General features: G+C 41.1%; 1 protein-coding gene across 1 annotated transcript in view; it reads left to right on the forward strand.

Moving 5' to 3' along the window:
* Positions 1–4,127: 4,127 nt before the first annotated feature.
* The window catches only part of myo7ba (myosin VIIBa), a gene marked incomplete at its 3' end in the record, with an annotated part of 45,842 nt that continues 30,113 nt past the window's right edge, over positions 4,128–19,856 (forward strand). The window contains exons 1-17 of the mRNA XM_080727319.1: positions 4,128–4,232; positions 4,873–5,025; positions 7,881–8,065; positions 9,029–9,150; positions 9,468–9,610; positions 9,731–9,844; positions 10,694–10,847; positions 11,809–11,885; positions 11,977–12,096; positions 13,005–13,147; positions 14,436–14,646; positions 14,903–15,038; positions 15,490–15,662; positions 16,609–16,749; positions 17,296–17,454; positions 18,083–18,175; positions 18,716–18,810. Of these exons, the coding sequence (XP_080583445.1) occupies positions 4,906–5,025; positions 7,881–8,065; positions 9,029–9,150; positions 9,468–9,610; positions 9,731–9,844; positions 10,694–10,847; positions 11,809–11,885; positions 11,977–12,096; positions 13,005–13,147; positions 14,436–14,646; positions 14,903–15,038; positions 15,490–15,662; positions 16,609–16,749; positions 17,296–17,454; positions 18,083–18,175; positions 18,716–18,810 (2,186 nt within the window). The 5' untranslated portion in view covers positions 4,128–4,232; positions 4,873–4,905. The remainder of the gene's footprint in view (positions 4,233–4,872; positions 5,026–7,880; positions 8,066–9,028; positions 9,151–9,467; positions 9,611–9,730; positions 9,845–10,693; positions 10,848–11,808; positions 11,886–11,976; positions 12,097–13,004; positions 13,148–14,435; positions 14,647–14,902; positions 15,039–15,489; positions 15,663–16,608; positions 16,750–17,295; positions 17,455–18,082; positions 18,176–18,715; positions 18,811–19,856) is intronic.

Consider the following 19,856-nt stretch of genomic DNA (forward strand, 5'->3'; position numbering starts at 1 on the left):
GTCCTCTTCACTATCTGACCTTTACAACATAATTGTGTTGTAAAGAAAGACTTCATTTTAACCGGCCTATGACGTTAAGAATAAGCTAGCTGGGAGTGGGATGGCGTCATTTCACTTTTATAGACACTCTTTACTCTTTGGCACACATTTGAGCTAACAAGATTGACAAGAGGCGTTCCATTGTCATCGCCGGCTTAATAGTATTTGTTTTTTCCTGTGGAATAAAATGCTTTAACTTTAAAGGGGAAGACCACCCATTTTCAATATTGAAATTAGAGGAGTTGTGTGGAAATAGACAAAAAGTTCCCCCCCCCTTCTGTGTTGCCTAGAACTGGAGGATTGATTTTGGGGTTTGTATTGTAAAGTACAACGGTGTGATGTCATCACATTGTACTTTGCGATACAAACCCCAAAATCAATCCTCCAGTTCTAGGCAACACAGAAGGGGGGGAACTTTTTTTCTATTTCCACACAACTCCTCTAAGGCAGGGGTCTTCAACGTTTTCAGGCCAGGGACCCCTTAGTTTAGAGAGAGATGAAGCAGGGACCCCCACAACCTGTTCATAGATTCCATATACTTTCATCGCTTGACAGCACAATCACCAGTGTATTTTGGATTCATGTCAATTTGTGTTTGTGTTTTTTAACCACTTGAACCGCCAATACTTAATAAACTTGACCTTTCACTCTATACTTAGTCTGTTCTTTTTCCCCTCTACACCAAAGCTCTTGGCCAAAAATAGCTGATCTACAAGCTCACAACGCCTCGCGGTGGGAGGTGTTGTGAGCTTGTAGATCTGCTATTTTTGGCTAAAGTTCTCTGAATATGGACGCTAGGGTTCAAGTGGTTAATATAAAAAAGGAGAAAAAAAGGTTTCTATCACTCAAAGATTTGGAGGACCCCCTGTAGTAACTCTGGGGACCCCCTAGGGGTCCCGGACCCCCTGTTGAAGACCCCTGCTCTAAGGTATATTAATGACAAGAGTTCAATATTGAAAATGGGTGGTCTTCCCCTTTAACAACACTGAGCTTGTAGATCAGCTATTTTCGTTTAGTTGAAGTATAAAATAGGTCTAAGGATCAAGTCCTTTTACATTATAATATCTAAGATTCTGACATGGGCATTGGGCAATCTGCATTAAGAATACTTTACTACTTTAAGTAATATATTTTGATGTTAATACTCATGGGCATTGGGCAATCTGCATTAAGAATACTTTACTACTTTAAGTAATATATTTTGATGTTAATACTGAGTTAACCCTCTAAGGCCCACGGTTGTAATATTACAACGTTTGTATTTTATCCAAAAAAAGGTTTAAATCATTTTATTTTAGCTCCCCCTACCACCTAAACACCACCATTGGATTCTATTGTTTAGTATTACAATGCCATTGGCCACAATATTTGCATATAAATACCCCCCACAGGGGCTGACATTCACACCCGCCACACCCGCTGAAATTCCAGAGTTTTGACGAACAACATCTCACTTTTTCATGGAAGCTATACCTCACAAAAACATAAGTAAAATGCCTGTACTATTTTTTTTGGTGATCATTAGAATGTCTAGAACATGTACATATGTTATTATTGTGAAGAATATCCCCCATATGTAAATTAGAGCATGATTTATGATTTTTGATTTATGGCTATAAAATCTTACAAAATTTTTTTTTTGAAAAAAACATTACATTTTCCTCTTAATAGGACTCCTACAACACCATCTGATTTTTTTCAATTTTTTATTTCAAGTATTTCTTAATGCGGGCCTTAGAGGGTTAAGTACGTTTTGAATCCAGGACCTTTACTTGTAACAAAGTATTATTACGCTGTGTTATTGTTACCTTTACTTACAGGAGGTCCAAAAATCTGAATACTTCTTCCACCACAGCCAATTTAACAATTTCAGCTACTGTTCTATTTAAGCATTATTTGTAGCGTTTATGGTTCTGTGCTTCTGATGTGCTCCTAATGTCCCATGTGTTCTTCCTCCTGCTTGTTTCAACGATTGATTGAACAATGCTGTTAAAAAGAGTCCTCTGAATGGGCTCAACTTGTTCGTAAAGTGTGCCTGAACGGCTACATTTGAGGAAAAACAATGCTAAATCAAACCACATGAATAAAACATTCAAGTTGCAATATAGCTTGCTATATAGCAAGTTGCAAGCGGCAATTACAATTTTATCATTTTCCCAGACTAGTGTTGATGACTTCCCTGTGTCCAAACGTAACCATAGTAACATCATAAAGATCTACAGTATAGGCAGGATGTTTTATTGCTGAAGGAAAAGTGTAGCTCGAAACTGGATGCATGGAAGGAACCGATATTGGAGGTAGAGAGTAAATGAATTACTGGAATAATGAAATAAATGAAAAGGATTTACCTCATGGAAATGCAAGATTTAGTTTAGCATTGTCTGTACATTGATTCATAAAGATAATAGGTTAAGCTAACTAAGATAAAAGGTTGTACAAGTATTTTGTACTATGAGCCTTTTTCATGTTCATTTATTAGTCTAAAGTTTAAACATTATTACCTTAATATTAAGTAATGCGAAGGTAATATACTGAAAGATAAGATAAATCTTTATTGATCCTCGGGGGGGAAATGCAGGTGTCATATCAGCAGGTAAGGTACATCAAGCGAGTTTAGTCACATTTGAAAAAGTAAATAAAACGGAATTGAAATTAATCTGATTCTTTGGATGCGGATATTGGGTGGTTATAGGTTTAAACTCTTTGCATTTAATTGTCTCCTGTCCAGGCATCACGTCATGTGGGGCGGTTGGTTATGTGCTGGGTGGATCTACTCTAGACAGGAGCAAAGTCTTTTGGGCCATAAAGAGCTGCTGTGCTGGCAAAGCTGTTTTTCTTCCTGGTTGACATTCAGGGGAGAAACACCTTAAAGAAGACTTCCTGGGGGCTTACACTAGCACGAGGAACAGGGGGGAACAGGCCCGAGATAGTAATAGTCCCAGTCCCAGGTAAGAGCTGACCTGCTAAAGACAAATGTACATATATCATTATTTGTATGACAAAGGTTGTTGGTGCGATTATATAGCAGCGTACACGATAGCAACAGTTATTTCCTCTGCTTCGAGATTTAACTTTTCCTTCAAGGGAATTGTGGCATGATGTGGTTGCATGGTGTCTGATGTGTTTTATTGTCCTACGATGAGTTGGAATGCCAATTAATTAATTAATTAAATTCTTTTCCTATCCTTTCGATGTATTCTAAGCTTATTCTGAGCAAATGTGTAGTAATGTTTCACAAATGTCAAATCATATTGCCATTAATTGTTAGACCACAAGTGCATGAACAGAAACAACGTTTAGAAAAGGTCAGTATAACCTAGAGTAAATGCTTAAAGGACAACTTTAGTTTTTTACAACAAGGGTTCATATTTTAGATTGTAATTAAATAATATAAAAGATGAGTGTTAAAATTATTTCATTTACTTCTTGCTATTGTTTTAGAGATTCTTATTTCAGTGGTTGGGGGCATGCGTACAAGTGGCTAAACATGTAATTTTACACAGAATAAGCCCATTCCCAAGATAAAACGTAACCTTTCATTGTTTGATGTGACTTATGGTTGCTAGTAGTGTTACTGTAAATGGCAATACAGAAACCGCTGTCTTATTGTGTCTAAAAATACATATTTAGCCACTTGTACACATGACCCCATGTGTACGTATGCCACACATTTTAGCACGGTAAACGCAATAAAACAATAGAATGAAGCAAATGAAAACATTTTAACACTAATTTTTTCTTTTCTCTAATTACAATCTAAAATACGAACCCTTGTTGTAAAAAAACAAAGTTGTCCTTTAAAAGTGTTTGGAGTGGACCTAGAGGCCATACAGTATGTCATCATGTGAGGTTACTGGAAGACGATTTGGCGCGCAACCATTGATTGATTGATTAGACAACAGGTGTGGCTGATTTCATAACATGATGCAATCTCTTTCCAGGCTGGACACAAATCCATCTCCACAATGCTGGCCTTGAGGAAGGTACTGTAAGAATACCATGTTTTCAGAAAATGGGTAACACCATGATGTGGGTAATAATTATATCCGGACAGATGTGACTGTGTGTGAGCTTGCCTGCTTGTGTTTCAGGGTGATTTCGTGTGGGTGGACTCTGGCATCGGGGTGCCGATTGGGGCAGAGGTCAAGCTGACGGACACTGGCCAGCTCCAACTGCATGATGATGAAGGGAAGGTGAGTTTCCCTGTGATGCCAGATGCCACTGGAATGAATGTAATCCACAATGTTGTTAACATTCTCATGATGCAAAGCTAAATCTTGAGGACTGTATTACAGTATACTAACTACTTTGTCGTATGGCAAATAGCAGAAATAGATGATCTACAAGCTCACAAACACGTGGTATTGCGGTGCGTTGTGAGCTTGTATCTGCTATTTCCGCTATCGGGTTGAAAGTGACCCTTTCGGGTCTGTTTTCACACTCAGTATTGTGATGCTTATCATACTGTACATCAGGCATGTGCACACATAGACCTTTTATCCGTCTGTAAAAAAGTGCCCTCTCCAGACAATGAATGCACTTTTTACTATGGTGAAAGAAATCCAATGCAAATTCCCTCTTTTTGAAGAGAATTGCCTTGTCCAAATTCTCCTGAATGAATGCAGCATCTTATGTTGAAAGAATTGCCCTCTCTGCGTAGAAATCAAGCATCGAAAATAGCCGACCTCTTAAGCTCACAACGTGTCGCAGCGCGACATGTTGTGAGCTTGGAGGTCTGCTATTTTCGATATTCTCACCAAAAGGCCCTTTTAGAAATGTCAGCCTCTGCCTCTCTAACATGCTCTGCACGTCACTGCTGTACTGTACGTACAGGTACACAAGGTCATCAAGCAGCTGCAGGATGCCATGCGCCCCATGCACCCCACCTCTGTGCACGGCGTGGACGACATGATCCGACTGGGCGACCTCAACGAGGCCGGCCTGCTCAGGAACCTCCTGGTGCGCCACAAAGAGGGCACCATCTATGTACGTTCCTCTCTCTTCATTTCATGTCTTTCAGCTCCACAAAGAGGGCACCATCTATGTACGTTCCTCTCTCTTCATTTCATGTCTTCCTGCCTTGCAGCGGCAGCTCCAGAGAATTGTGACTGGGGGGGGGGGGGGGGCTATGGGGTGCTAGCTTTTTTAGAGCAGGGTTTTTCAAAGTGGGTGACAGGGCACCCTGGGGTGCCGTGACGGCAGTCCAGGGGTGCCGCGAGATAATTTGATAATATTTGGAATTTGAATTTTTAGTCAGTTCTAACCAAAATGGCTATTATCTCATTGTTTTCCTCGCAACATAATCGCTAAAATATGCTATAAATATGAGATGCTGGAAGTGAAAACTATGAATATGATGTAGGGGTGCCTCTGGTGGAAGAAATATTTATAGGGGTGCCCTGAGCCAAAAAAAGTTTGGGAACCCCTGTTTTAGAGCATGGGGCGAACAAATTTTGCCAACAAACAATAATGAATAATATTAATAAGACATACAAGATTCTCTCGCTTAGGGTATGGATAACTGAACAGACCAGAACATTGGCAGATACCAGGTCCAAATCTGTGGTGATCGGATAGGGTTTTTGTGAGGCTGAAGATGCTTTCCAGCATAAAAATATGATTTTATAGTATGTTTTAGAATAGATAGAAGTCAGTCTTTCACATATTCATTTATATTTTATTTACTTATTCCTTAAATATTTTTCATCACAATTGGGTTTGTGCGGAGGGGGGGGCTTCACCAGCCCCTCTAGCTCCCCCCTGGAGCCACCCCTGCTGCCTTGACGAGAGGGGTGCACACAGTTCATCTGTCGAACAAATCAATATAATCGATTATTAAAAACATTATAATCTACAATCAATTTTTTTTTTAATGGGGGAGGGGATATTTTCACTTTAGCTTTTTACTTTTAAAAAAAGCTACGCATTGTAGATAGTCTATTTTAGCTATTTCCGGACATAATCAGACTAATCAATTCAATCAATGATAAAGAACATCTATTCTATGTTTTTGTTATTATCAATGAATTTCGATGAATTGAAAAGTTATCGATAAAATAATTGCTAAGAAAATAATCGATATACCGTACCTGCAGATATATCCATCAATTGGACCACTAGCTTTTGGGTGTTTTTCGTCTCATCCTTTTGGCCAATATGTGCAATTAGATGTTTATTATACTGTACATCATGTTTTTTTTATGTCAACAAACTAACCAACCAAGCCCTACTTGACGAACCGCCTAGTTGTTTTTATGGCGTCCGTAACTTAACTGTTCGTCTATCTCTTTCGTTTCTCTGAATTGGTCCCTTGTCTTTGGACTTTACCCTGCAGTTTATCACAGTGCTGTTTGTCTCCATAGAGACGAATGGGCCTCTGTTGAAAGAGAGAGAGTCCCGCTGTTCCTCGGCTGCCGCCTCAAAAAGCACACCAGTGTCTCACTGGTTATGAATCAGGCCATTTTGACAGGAAAGACGCTGGGGGCAAAGTTTCATTGGGGTGCCCGCATATTCTGTTCATTGTTAGGGCAGATATTCAAATTATTGTTAGTAATGAACCTGTATGGGAATGTCGTTATCCGATGCGTGTAGTAGGGCATTCACGAATAGTGATTTTTAGTATTCGAATTATTCGACCTCAAAGTATTCGAATAGTCGAATATTCGACAGGACTGGCCAAACTGTCAAATATTACAGGACTGGCCAAACTGTCAAATATTAAGTAAGCAAGAGGCGAACATTGTGAAAATAGCCGATCTACATGCTCACAACGCCTCGCGTTGCGATGTAGATCTGCTATTTTCACAATATTTACCTGCGGAACCGAGTCACATTAAATGTAATACCTGCAATTCCAAGTGCTTGTCAGGGTGGGGGTCCCCAGTTCAAATATGTCTATTTTGGGGGTCACAGCCTAAAAAGGTTTGAGAACCCCTGGTATAGAGCATTAACAAATTCATCCACCAGGGGCATTGATAAACTCATTCTTATGACTTCCTATCTAGCCAAGCTTTATAAACTATAATATTATAATATTAGACTTCGGTGAACAACGTCGAATAGTGACTTTGATATTCGAATATTCGAATATTTGGTGAGTGCGCTAGCGAATCAGAATGCACGATGACCCCCACAAGCAGGGGGGGGGGGGGGCTTGTTTTGATTCTGTGCTCATAATGTAATTAGTTGTCTATTTATGGACTCGTCGGCACACACACACACACACAGACACACGCTTGTCAGCAGCCAGGGGCGTCACAAGGGGGGGGGGGGGGGGGGGGGGGGGGGGGGGCGACGACTGAGTTACTAGGGCCCAAGGTGGAGGGGCCCTAGTAACTTTAGCTATTGAAAAATAGCAGACATACAAGCTCACAGCGCGGCACCGAGTGCCGCCCTGCGAGCTTGTAGATCTGCTATTTTTGAAGAGTCGTGAGAATGTGTGCAAATCTTTGAATATATGTATTTTTTAATTTGTAACTCAAATTTTGCTTCTCTGGGGGGGTCCCTGGAACTAAATATTTAGAGAAGGGGGTCCGTGGCCAAATACATATCATTTTGGGGGTCCTTCACATGAAAAAGTCTGAGCACCACTGACATGGAAACATAGGTTTCTTGCACACATTTTCAAGATTTTTTCAAAAATAGCAGATCTACAAGCTCGTAGCGCGGCACTCGGTGCCGCGCTGTGAGCTTGTATATCTGCTATTTTTCAATAGTTAACGTTCATGGGGGGGGGGCCCGCAGTGAATCCTTGTACCCAGGGCCCAGAATTTGGAGTGACGCCCCTTGTCAGCAGCCGCTGTTTGTTGTGACAGATCAACATTCCCTCTCTTTGTGTCCAGACGTACACAGGCTCCATTCTGGTGGCGGTCAACCCTTACCAGCTGCTGCCCATCTACACTGCAGAGCAGGTGCACCTGTACACGGACCGCCGGCTGGGCGAGCTGCCCCCGCATGTGTTCGCCATCGCCGACAGCTGCTTCTTCAACATGCGCCGCCACAAGAAGGACCAGTGCTGTGTCATCAGGTCCTGCTCTTGTCTACTACCGCGGTGGTTCTCTGGGGTCCCCAGATGTTTGGCTTATGTGTTAACATTGTTTTTATCACTTAAAGGAGTAGCTAACCCCCAAAATGTTTTTTTTTCTATTGATTAGTCACGCCATGGAGAGTAGAGTTCAATAATATTTTTTGGTTTTTGTCACATTCATAAGACAAAAATTTGATTCGAGTAAATTTACCCCCATTGATTCCGGATGGGGGTAAATTTATTGTTATCACATTTTTGTCTTAGGAATGCGACAAAAAACAAAAAATATTATTGAACTCAAGTCTCCATGACGTGAGTAATCACTAATCAATAGAAAAAAAGTCATTTTGGGGGTGAACTACTCCTTTAACAGTAAACAGACCAACATACAGTATAAGTGTATACAGGGTATAACTATCAACACACTTCTAAAGTGACAATTTAAGGACTTTTTAGTATCTCTGGTTAAACAGTCATTGGCCAAATTGTCAAATATTAGTGGAAGAAATTGTGATAATAGCAGATCTACATGCTCACAACGCCTCGCGTTATGGAACGGATCAAGTCAAACTAATGTTACGCCAACTCCTACAATTCCAAGTGCTTGTCAGGGTGGGGTGGGTGAGGGTCCCCACCCCAGTTGAAATATGATTATTTTGGAGGTTGCCGCCTGAAAAGGTTGAGAACCACTGTACTACAGTAGCAGGGCCCACAAGGAGGTTTGGATGCTAATAGTGCTGCAAAACAACAGTGCCATGAATGTTCAATGTCTTTCTTTGTGCTAAGAAAGGATTTTGGACTGTTGCGTTCAAATCGTGACAGCTCTTAGTTAAGATATTTTTGGGGGTTATACGTTTCACTAACTAGTGACAGTCAGGCCTGAATGTGTACCACACAAATGTCACGATAGGGAAGAGGAATATTGAGTTATTTAATATACTGTGACCTGTGTTTCCTTCCCAGTGGAGAGTCAGGAGCAGGAAAGACTGAGAGCACCAAGCTGATGCTGCAGTTCCTGGCCGCTGTGAGCGGCCAGCGCACCTGGATAGAGCAGCAGATTCTGGAGGCAAACCCCATCTTAGAGGGTACACACTCAACACCACTGTGAAGCACATAGACTAGAGGAAGATGATGTGAATGAAATGTGGCAAAATAACAAAGGTCCAAGGGACGCGAGCTAAAAATGCCGGTCCTATTTTGGACGTTTAGACAATGATTTTGTAACACATCTACATGACTTGTCTAAAAAAGTAATTAAACACACAGAAAACCGCAAAATTTCCATCTATAAGGCCAACAAAAAGATTGTCATGTAACGATTAATGATGAACTGTACTTCAACGACAATAAGTCAGTTTCAATTGTTTTGTCTTGTTGAAAATAATATGTGCTTTCCTTGCAGCCTTTGGAAACGCCAAAACCGTCCGCAATGATAACTCCAGTCGCTTTGGGAAGTACATCGACATCAACTTCACGAAGGGCGGGGCCATCGACGGGGCCCGCATCGAGCAGTACCTCCTGGAGAAGTCCCGCGTGTGTCGTCAGGTATAGAATTGCGGACTTGCAGAACAATTTGTTCACCCTGGAATGTGATTATTGATATTCTTCACATTAAGCTTGCATAGGATGAGTGATGGAGCTATATTGTATATTGTGCATGTGCAGGCGCCTGAGGAGAGAAACTACCACATCTTTTACTGCATGCTGATGGGCATGTCAGCTGAGCAGAAGAAGATTCTTTCTCTGGGGAACGCATCTCAATACAACTATCTCACCATGGTACTGAAACACTTTAACAAAGGAGTAGAACACAAGGCCATGTCCTAAATCAGTGGTTCTCAACCTAATGTGAGACATTGTTTTCTCACTCAACAGTAAACAAACCAACATAAAGTTTAAGTGTAAAGAGGCTATCTGCACATTTTTAAAGTGACAATGTAATACCTCTAAAATGACAAATTAAACGTTGGCCAAATTGTCAAATATTACTGGCAAACATTTTGAAAATAGCTGATCTACATCAACGCCTCGCGTAGATCTGCTATTTTCACAATAGAACCGTGTTATACAAAATGTAATGCCTCAACTCTTAGTGCTCGTCAGGATGGAGGGGGTCCCCAGTTAAAATATTATTATTTTGGGGGTCGCGGCCAGAAAAGGTTGAGAACCACTGTCCTAAATGATTGATTATTCATGTATATGTTACAGTCAGTTTGGGTAACTCAGTCAGATCGTGGTAAGAGCGCTTGTTTTGTCGTTCACCACACACCAATCACCACCAGATGGCGACAACAGCCATTCACTAGTGTAGGCGCTGACGTCACTCGTTTTCTCTTTCGTTTATTTACTAGCCTAGCTCGGCAGTGTTTAGCCATTAGCTTACTATGCCTTACTCTAACCCTAACCCTAACCTTAACCTCAGTAAAACTATGCCTAACCCTAACCCTAACCTCCGTGGGGTGAGGCGCTATCATTCCTGCCGACGCTACGTTGTTGTGGCTCAAAGCGACCGCTTGTTCCGCCCCGCGCCGCACGACGAGCGCTCCGTTTCTCGATCTGACTGTTTCTCTATCTAACCGTGACATATACACTAGAGAAATGGTGAAATAAAGGCAAGTGTTTTCTCAGGGTAACTGCACCAGCTGTGAGGGACGTGACGACATCAAGGAATACGCCCACTTCCGCTCTGCGCTGAAGATCCTGATGTTTACAGAGAATGACTCCTGGGAGATCTCCAAACTGCTCGCTGCTATCCTTCACCTGGGCAACGTGGACTTTGAGGGTCTGTATATCTGCACAGCTGAATACATGAATATATGCTCCAAACTTGGGGCGACAGGGCTTTTCTTTTCTCGCCCCACTGTCTGGAATGCTGTACCCAACCATATTCAAACTACCATATTCAACCTACCCACACACACACACACACACACACACACACACACACACACACACACACACACACATTGAGTACCTAGAAAAGCGCTTTATGCATTTCGGGTATTATCATAGCGTATAATAGTGGTTTTCAAACATTTTCATGCCAAGGACCCCCAAATTGATGTGTCTTTGGCCACAGACCCCCACCTGAAAGGCTTCTGTGCCAAGGAACCCCATAAAGGAAAAATTATGTTTTTGTGTATTTTTATATACCATACATACCGTAGTTCAGGGGTTTTCAAAGTGGGTGACGGGGCACCCTGGGGTGCCGCGACGGCAGTCCAGGGGTGCCACGAGATCATTTTATAATATTTGGAATTTATTTGGACACTTGAAAAAATATTTAGTATCATTTTAAACTTGAAGTACAAAGTTATTTTCAGTCAATTCTAACCAAAATGTCTGTTATCTCAATGCTTTCCTCGCAACATAATCACTAGAATATCGTCAATGTCAGGCAGAAACCTCTTATCTCCAAGTTTCAAATGTGTACGTCTTTTGGTAAAGCAAAGCCCTGCTTCATCATACTGTCGCACAAAACTAGTGAAAACAGCCGATCTACAATCTGCTGTTTTCACTAGTTTAGTACATTTTATAGATGATAAATACAATACGAACGGTTTTGGACATACAAGGTTTCCAACCGACAACGACGATATGCTATAAATATAAGGTGCTGGGAGTGAAAATTATAATGTAGGGGTGCCTCGGATTAAAAAAAATATTCACGGGGTGCCCTGAGACAAAAAGAATTGGGAACCCCTGCCATAGTTCTTTACTTCTTTTTTTATGCACAATTCCAGGCACCATTGTAAATAACCTGGAGGGCTGTGGCGTTCTCACATCAACCCATTTCAACATGGCCAGCCAACTTTTGGAGGTATCCTACAACATCAGAGTTCTTACAATGCTGGTATCCCAGAATATACCGTAGATGAGATGGCATGATCAGATTTTTCTGCTTTTCTCAGGTGGATCCCAAAGCGTTGGAGAAGAATCTGATCCAGCGATCCTTCCTGACCACCAGGGAGAGTGTGACTAAAGCTCTGACCTCTGCCCAGGCCCTGGACGGCAGGGATGCCTTTGTCAAAGTAACAATGATTAAGGCTGTCACGATATGACATTTTACATGACGATTAATTGTCACTCAAATAATTGCGATTAACGATTTAATTGTGTTTTTGTCGTTGATAATTACATTTCTGTTTGGCTTTTAGGCTTTGAAGTTGCACATGGCAGATATGACACATAACCTAAATATACAAAGAAATGATGGACTCATTTGACAACTTTCTACTTAAAAAATAACATTGATAGTGGAAATAGCCGATCTACAAGCTCACAACGCGTCGCGATGCGATGCGTTGTGAGCTTGTAGATCTGCTATTTCCACTATTTTTTACTTAAAAGAATATATATATGAAACATTTTCAACATTCACGATTATGACGATTATGAAAAATAATCGCAATTATGTAAAATAATTGCGATTAGACGATTATGTAATAATTGTGACAGCCCTTACAATGATGCTTGATCTTACCAAGTCATGTAGATGCATAAGGGCAATTTCCATCCTATAAATTGTAGGGGTAATAATATTCTAAAAACAAATTTCAAGCTTTTTTAAAACCAAATAAGGGAGAGACTCATGTCTCCGATGTTGCTGAATGTGTATTAAATGCAATGATATTAAGAATCAAGTTCTAAAATGATCTCATTGGCACCAATGAGTCCATTTTGAAATTGCAGTCCAATTAAACTAATACAAAAAGAAAACAGAAATTTAACGTACAGTAGTATTGTAGACGTCCACATTTATTACATAGCCTATCTTTAATTCTGTATTAAAGATATCATCTGTGGGTAAATGAACAGCTACTGTTTCTCTTACAGTATGTACATTATCTGACCTTTGAGGTACTGTTTCCTCTCTCTCTGTCTCTCTCTCTCTCCATCTATCTCTGTCTGTATTTATCTCTGTGTGATCATTGTTCAGGCCATCTATGGAAGGCTTTTCATCTGGGTCGTGGATAAGATCAATGCTGCCGTTTTCAAACCCCTTCCTGAAGACTCCACAGAGGTCCGACATTCAATCGGCTTGCTGGACATCTTCGGCTTTGAGAACTTTGACAAGAACAGGTCTGAACTTGCCTGGCGTTGCCAGCCTCTATCACACACTTTGTTTTGGGAAGAGAGTCTGGTATATCAGGAAGAGAACCACGTGCCCCAAGCATACAACTCTGATTGGCCAACCCTTGAAGCTGGTTGAGGAAATAGAATCTCAATCGATCGGTGCCAGACTGTACTACAACACCACCATCACCAGGGGGTGTTGTTGTGTTCGGTCTGGTTATACCAGGCTAGGTCTGAACGGTTCACCAATCAAACATATAATTTTCCGAATGTCTGAGTGAGTGTCTGTCTGTCTGTCTGTCTGTCTGTCTGTCTGTCTGTCTCCTCAGTGGCTGGAGCAATTGATCTGAAATCGCATCACCATTAGCATATGAACACACCTGACATAACTGTGAAGCCCGTTTGTCACTTTCACAAATCATATGCTGTATATTAGCATTTTTATGGTGTATCTACTATCTATTCTGCATCTAGCATGAGCCATATCTATTCTGCATCTAGCATGAGGCAACATCTTTAACCAGCTGTGTGTGTGTGTGTGTGTGTGTGTGTGTGTGTGTGTGTGTGTGTGTGTGTGTGTGTGTGTGGGGGTGGGTGGGCGGGCGGGCGGGCGGGCGGGGGGACAGTATCTCTGTAGCCATTAAACGAAACGGGTATTTCTTATATTGATGCTCCTACATATTATCATGCAAGCACCAGTTAAAGTTACTTTCCATCCCTCATATACTGTGTGCACAGTGCACATCCCATAACCCACACACTGCACATCATTTTGGAGCTCATATCTTTGAACGGGTAAGGGCTATTGTTATAATTCAGCTGTTGCCCACTCTTCAGAGCATCAGTTCTGAGTAGTAACTAATCAATTATAAAATAACTATTAATAAACAATTAATAAAAAACTATTATGGGCATGGGCATGTGATGTCATCATAGTCGAAAAGCTTCATAAATGTAAAAAAAAGAAAGTTAAAATAGTGTATCCAGGATAAGCTCACAACGTGTCACGATGCAATGCGTTAAGAGCTTGTAGATCCGCTATTTTAACTATTTTAGCACAACGCCATTGCTCGACGAAGAACAAAATAATAAATAAAATGGTGGTTAATTCATGTAAAAAATATTACGATATTTAAAAACATGCTTCTCGATTATTCGATCAATCGAAAAAGTCATCAATAGAATAACTGCTAAGAAAATGATAGATGTTATTAACGCCCTTAGTTGTTGAATCTCCTACCATTCTGTCCTCTTTTGACTTGTGTGTGTGACTGTGTGTTGGGCTGTTTTGCAGCTTTGAGCAGCTGTGCATCAACTACGCCAACGAGCAGTTGCAGCAGTTTTTCGTGCGGCACGTTTTCAAGCTGGAGCAGGAGGAGTACACCCGCGAAAACATCGTGTGGAAACGCATTGACTACAACGACAACCAACTGACGCTGGACGTGCTGGCCAACAAGCCTCTCAACATGCTGGCCCTGATCGATGAGGAGAGCAACTTCCCAAAGGTTACCAGCCTCTCTCTCTCTCTTGGATGTTTCAAAGCAGAGAATCCACCCTAAACATATTTTACATTTAGGTGTGCAACAAACTAATCGATTTAAATACAGTAGCGAAAATAGCAATGAATAAAGCTTTAGGGTAGATTTTCCCTTTAAGCTTAATTATATTCCATCAAATGAGTATCGTACAAATGATATGCAGTATATTCTGTAGTGCAGAAAGTAAAGGAGCTTACGAATATCTTCCTTTGTGTTTCTTTAGGGTACAGACGTCACCATGATGCACAAGATGAACCAGGTCCACGGGAAAGGCAACGTTTACTTCCCCCCAAAAAACAACTACGAGACACAGTTTGGAATCAATCACTTTGCTGGAGTGGTCTACTACGAATCAAAAGGTAGTTTGAAAGAAAACAATGGTGGCACGCTCTGTCTCTTTCAAGTAGGCCTGTCATAATTTGAAAAATGTTAATATATTTTCAAACATTTTCTAAAATAGTGGAAATAGCAGATCTACAAGCTCACAATGCGTCGCCATGTGACACGTTGTGAGCTTGTAGGTCAGCTATTTCCACTATCAATGTTCTTTTTTTAAGTATAAAGTCATTTTTTTGTATATTTAGGTTGTGTGTTATATCTGCCATGTGCAACTTCAAAGCCTAAAAGCCAAACTGAAATGTAACAACAAAAACACAATTAAATCGTTAATCGCAATTATTTGAGTGACAATTAATCGTCATGTAAAATGTCATAATCGTGCAGCCCTACTTTCAAGGTCTTTTCTTGAGGCTCACATGATGTCCTTGGTTTGTCATCTGACCCCCTCTCGTCTCCCCTTGTGGCCCCCAGGCTTCCTCGAGAAGAACCGCGACGCGCTCAGCTCTGACCTGATCCAGCTGGTGGAGACGTCGGACAACAAGCTGCTCAAGAGCATCTTTCACGACGTGCTCTCCTCCGGCGGAGTGGTGCAGAGCAGCGCCAACCCCAAGATACTCATCACCACCCCAAAGAGCTCCCTGCGAGTCAGTGCAGACCTTCTCTCACACGGCCTCTGCCATAAGCACTGCTCTTTAGTTCTATGTTAAATTGCATCATGTTAGTTTATTTAAGCCATTTAGGCTAAGAATTATTGAATGCTTTAACCAGTGAAAAAATAGCAGATATACAAGCTCACAGCGCGGCACCGAGTGCCGCGCTGCGAGCTTGTAGATCTGCTATTTTTTAAAAATTCGTGAAAATGTGTGCAAATCTTTGAATATATGTGTTTTCAAAGCGAACGTTTGTAACTCAAATTTTGCTTCTGGGTGGTCCCTGGAACTAGATATTTTGAGATGGGGGTCCGTGGCCAAATAAATATAATTTTGGGGGTCCTTCACATGAAAAAGTTTGAGAACCACTGACATAGTAATCTCTCAAGAACAGACTAACTGAGCTCCAGTTAAGTGAAAAGGACCTTTTCTTTGACGATGGTTATGGCCAGATTGCTGACAAAGAAACATAGGTTTTAAAAAAAAAACCTTAGAAGGATTCAAAAGACACTTATAGAATCGAGTCAAAATTCAAATTTTCACGATTTTTCAAAAATAGCAGATCTACAAGCTTGCAGCGCAGCACTCGGTAGCCGCGCTGTGAGCTTGTATATCTGCTAGTTTTCAATAGTTAAAGCATAACATAATGATACACAATTAATGTGCACCCGTTCTGAATGGGTTGAAAAAAATAAACAAGGCTTAAAAGAACAAAGTGAAAATTGGTTTGGAATATACTGTATCTAGGGGTGCAACAGTTATTTGAACTAATCAATTTGATCGATTAAAAATAATAGATAATCGCATTGAATAATCTAATATGATTTAATAAAACAATTTATTAATAATCTATCCCTATTTTGGGCAAGCCATTAGGTTTTCCAACAGTGTGCACACACAGTGATAGATACATTTGGTTGTGTTTCTGTTTGTGCTGCAGCAAATGGTTGATGCTAAGAAGCGCGTGCCAACGCTGGCTGGCCAGTTCCGTCAGTCCCTGGACGCTCTGATGAAGACCCTGACAGCGTGCCAGCCTTACTTTGTTCGCTGCATCAAACCCAATGATTTCAAGAAGCCCATGGTAAGGATGCGTGTGCAGGTTTCCCAACTGGTCTTGGGCCTTAAGATAGTTACAGAATAGATAGACCCACATTCAGAGTGAACATTTTGAACTGAAATATTTGCTTCTGGGGGTCCCTGGAACAAAATATTTTGAGATGGGGCTCCACGGCCAAATTCATATAATTTTGGGGGTCCTTGAAGGTTTGAGAACCACTGTAGAATCGGCCTATATCAATGGTTAAGGACCCCCAAAATGATATGTATTTGGCCGCGGACCCCCATCTCAAAATACTTTGTTCCAGGGACCCCCAGAAGCAAATATTTGCGTTAGAAATGTTCACTCTCATTTTGGGTCTTGCCTTAAGCTAGATGCAGAATAGATACACGCTCAGACCCGTTGGCAAATGAAAGGTCGCGGTCAGGATGGAGGCAATACCAAACCAAACTAAAACCACAACCTCCCCTGTGTTTGAAAAAGTGGGTTCATGAGCAGTTCACAACATTTGAATGTCACAATTTACATCTAACACAGGGTTCAAAATGATCTTTTTGCCTTTGGTGTCAGCTGTTTGACAGGGAGCTGTGCTTGCGTCAGCTGCGCTACTCTGGGATGATGGAGACCATCAGGATAAGGAAGGCCGGCTATCCCATCCGCTACACCTTCGACGAGTTCCTGGACCGTTACCGGGTCCTGCTGAACACCTCCCTCTGTGATCCCACAACAGTGAGTCAATGCTTTAACATTCTCACCCATACTGTACAGCAGGGGTTTTCAAAGTGGGTGACGGGGCACCCTGGGGTGCCGCGACGGCAGTCCAGGGGTGCCGCGAGATCATTTGGTAATATTTGGAACACTTGAAAAAATATTTAGTATCATTTTAAACCTGAGGTATTTTCAGTCAGTTTTAACCAAAATGGCTTTTATCTCAACGTTTTCCTCGCAACATAATCACTAAAATATCATCACTGTCGGGCAGAAACCTTGTATCTCCAAGTTTCAAATGTGTACGTCTTTTGGTAAAGCAAAGCCCTGCTTCATCATACAAGACCGTCGCACAAAACTAGTGAAAACAGCCGATCTACAAGCACACAACGCCTCGCATGTAGATCTGCTGTTTTCACTAGTTTAATACATTTTATAGATGATAAATACAAAACGAACGGTTTTGGACATACAAGGTTTCCACCCGACAACGACGATATGCTATAAATATAAGGTGCCTCGGATTAAAAAAATATGTTTGGGGTGCCCTGAGACAAAAAAGTTTGGGAACCCCTGCTGTACAGTATGCTTAATTTATTCTCTCACCATGGCTTGCACATGCACAGTGACCGTCCTTTCATCCCAACAGGAGACAAAGGAGCGATGCTGTGAAAGCATCTGTGAGAGCTTGCTCGTCGGGGAGGGCGACTGGAAAACCGGCAAGACCAAGATATTTCTAAAGGTGCTGCCTGATGTTTATGTGCACATTTGTCTTTTTGATGCTTAACTTTATCAAAATATCATTTTTGCAAATTAACTCATTCCCTGCTAGGCCCGATAGTCCCGAGAATATGCTAATGTCTCTCCCTGCCAGGCCCGATAATCCAGAGAATTTCCTGTTAAAAAAATATATATATATATTTTTTGGACCCCAAAAAATGTAGTAGGCATGATAGCAATCGCAAAATTGCATGTTTAACCCCCATAGCAACCCATCTTTCAAACATGGCAGCCATCTTTGTTTACATTTTAGGAAAACATAATGGCTGCTAGTTCATGAATGCCTGAACGGATTTCCATTCAGATTTTTTTGTTTGAAAGCTGTGAGCAATGTACACACACGTGGTGCATTATCTAGGCATGGACATGACATTATCAGTGCACTATGAATTACATGGAAGTCTATGGAGACAGAGGCATATGAGAGTACGAAGGTTTTTGCAAATGGCGGGGTATGAGTTAAAGTTAATGCATGTTTGTATGTTTTTCTAACTACTCTCAGGACTTCCATGACACCATGCTGGAACTGGAACGAATGAAAGAACTGAACAAGAAAGCACTTTTGATACAGAGAGTCCTGAGAGGCTACAGGTTCAGGTATGAGACCAGACCATGCTGCTTAACCACTTGTCTTAAACCCTATATTCTTTGTTCCACAGGGCTCTCTGCTTTACCCCCTCCTTTTTCCCTATACAACAGATCACTTCGAAAAAATGTGATTTTGGGGGTCCTTGACATGAAAAAGTTTGAGAACAGCTGATTTAGAGGAAGGATTTAGAAGTCGGGTCAAAGATCGGGTCAAAGATATTCAAAGACTTGCACACATTTTCACGATTTTTCAAAAATAGCAGATCTACAAGCTCGCAGCGCGGCACTCGGTGCCGCGCTGTGAGCTTGTATATCTGCTATTTTTCAATAGTTAAAGCATAAACTAATGGTTAAAGTGGTTCAAATCTAACGCGACTCGGGCGCGTTCCAGGTATTTGAGAGTTAAAGCAATGTTGTACTTTGGTAGAAGCTTGGGTTGTACCTGGACAGGATATTGTCCAAATATTGTTGATCATCTTTAGCTGTTACTTTTGTGCTCCGTGGGGCAAGAAATATAGAAGTATGACGGAACAGGTCTCAACAGCCTCAGACACCTTTTTTATGGTGCATTTATAAAGTGCCTTTATCCAAGGTGCTTTACAGAGATTGTGCGTTACATTCACCCACGCTCATACACCGATGGCAGAGAAAACCATGCAAGTCACCAACCTGCTCATCGGGAGCAATTAGGGGTTCAGTATCTTACTCAAAGGACACTTAGATAAAATACATAGATACATAGGATCTACAATATTATATGTAATATACAGGATATATAATCAATATACTGTAAATCATACCCAAGCCTAGGCTCAACATGACATAAAACCATTTAGGCCTAAGTCCGATTTGAAAAAAGCCTTAAAAACCTATGTTGGCTTTCATAGAAAATTCACAGAAAAACTATACTATAAAAAAAAAAATAATACACAAAAAATGTCTTCCCGGCCTGATGGGTAAAAGCACACAAATGTGTTCCCGTCCATATTGGGTTTTAATATAAGCGGAGTGTCCTTGAATCATTATGGCTTGACCACTGAAGTCTACATGTTTGA

Source organism: Nannobrachium achirus (genome assembly GCF_963921795.1).
Source record: "Nannobrachium achirus genome assembly, chromosome: 1".
Classification (NCBI taxonomy): domain Eukaryota; kingdom Metazoa; phylum Chordata; class Actinopteri; order Myctophiformes; family Myctophidae; genus Nannobrachium; species Nannobrachium achirus.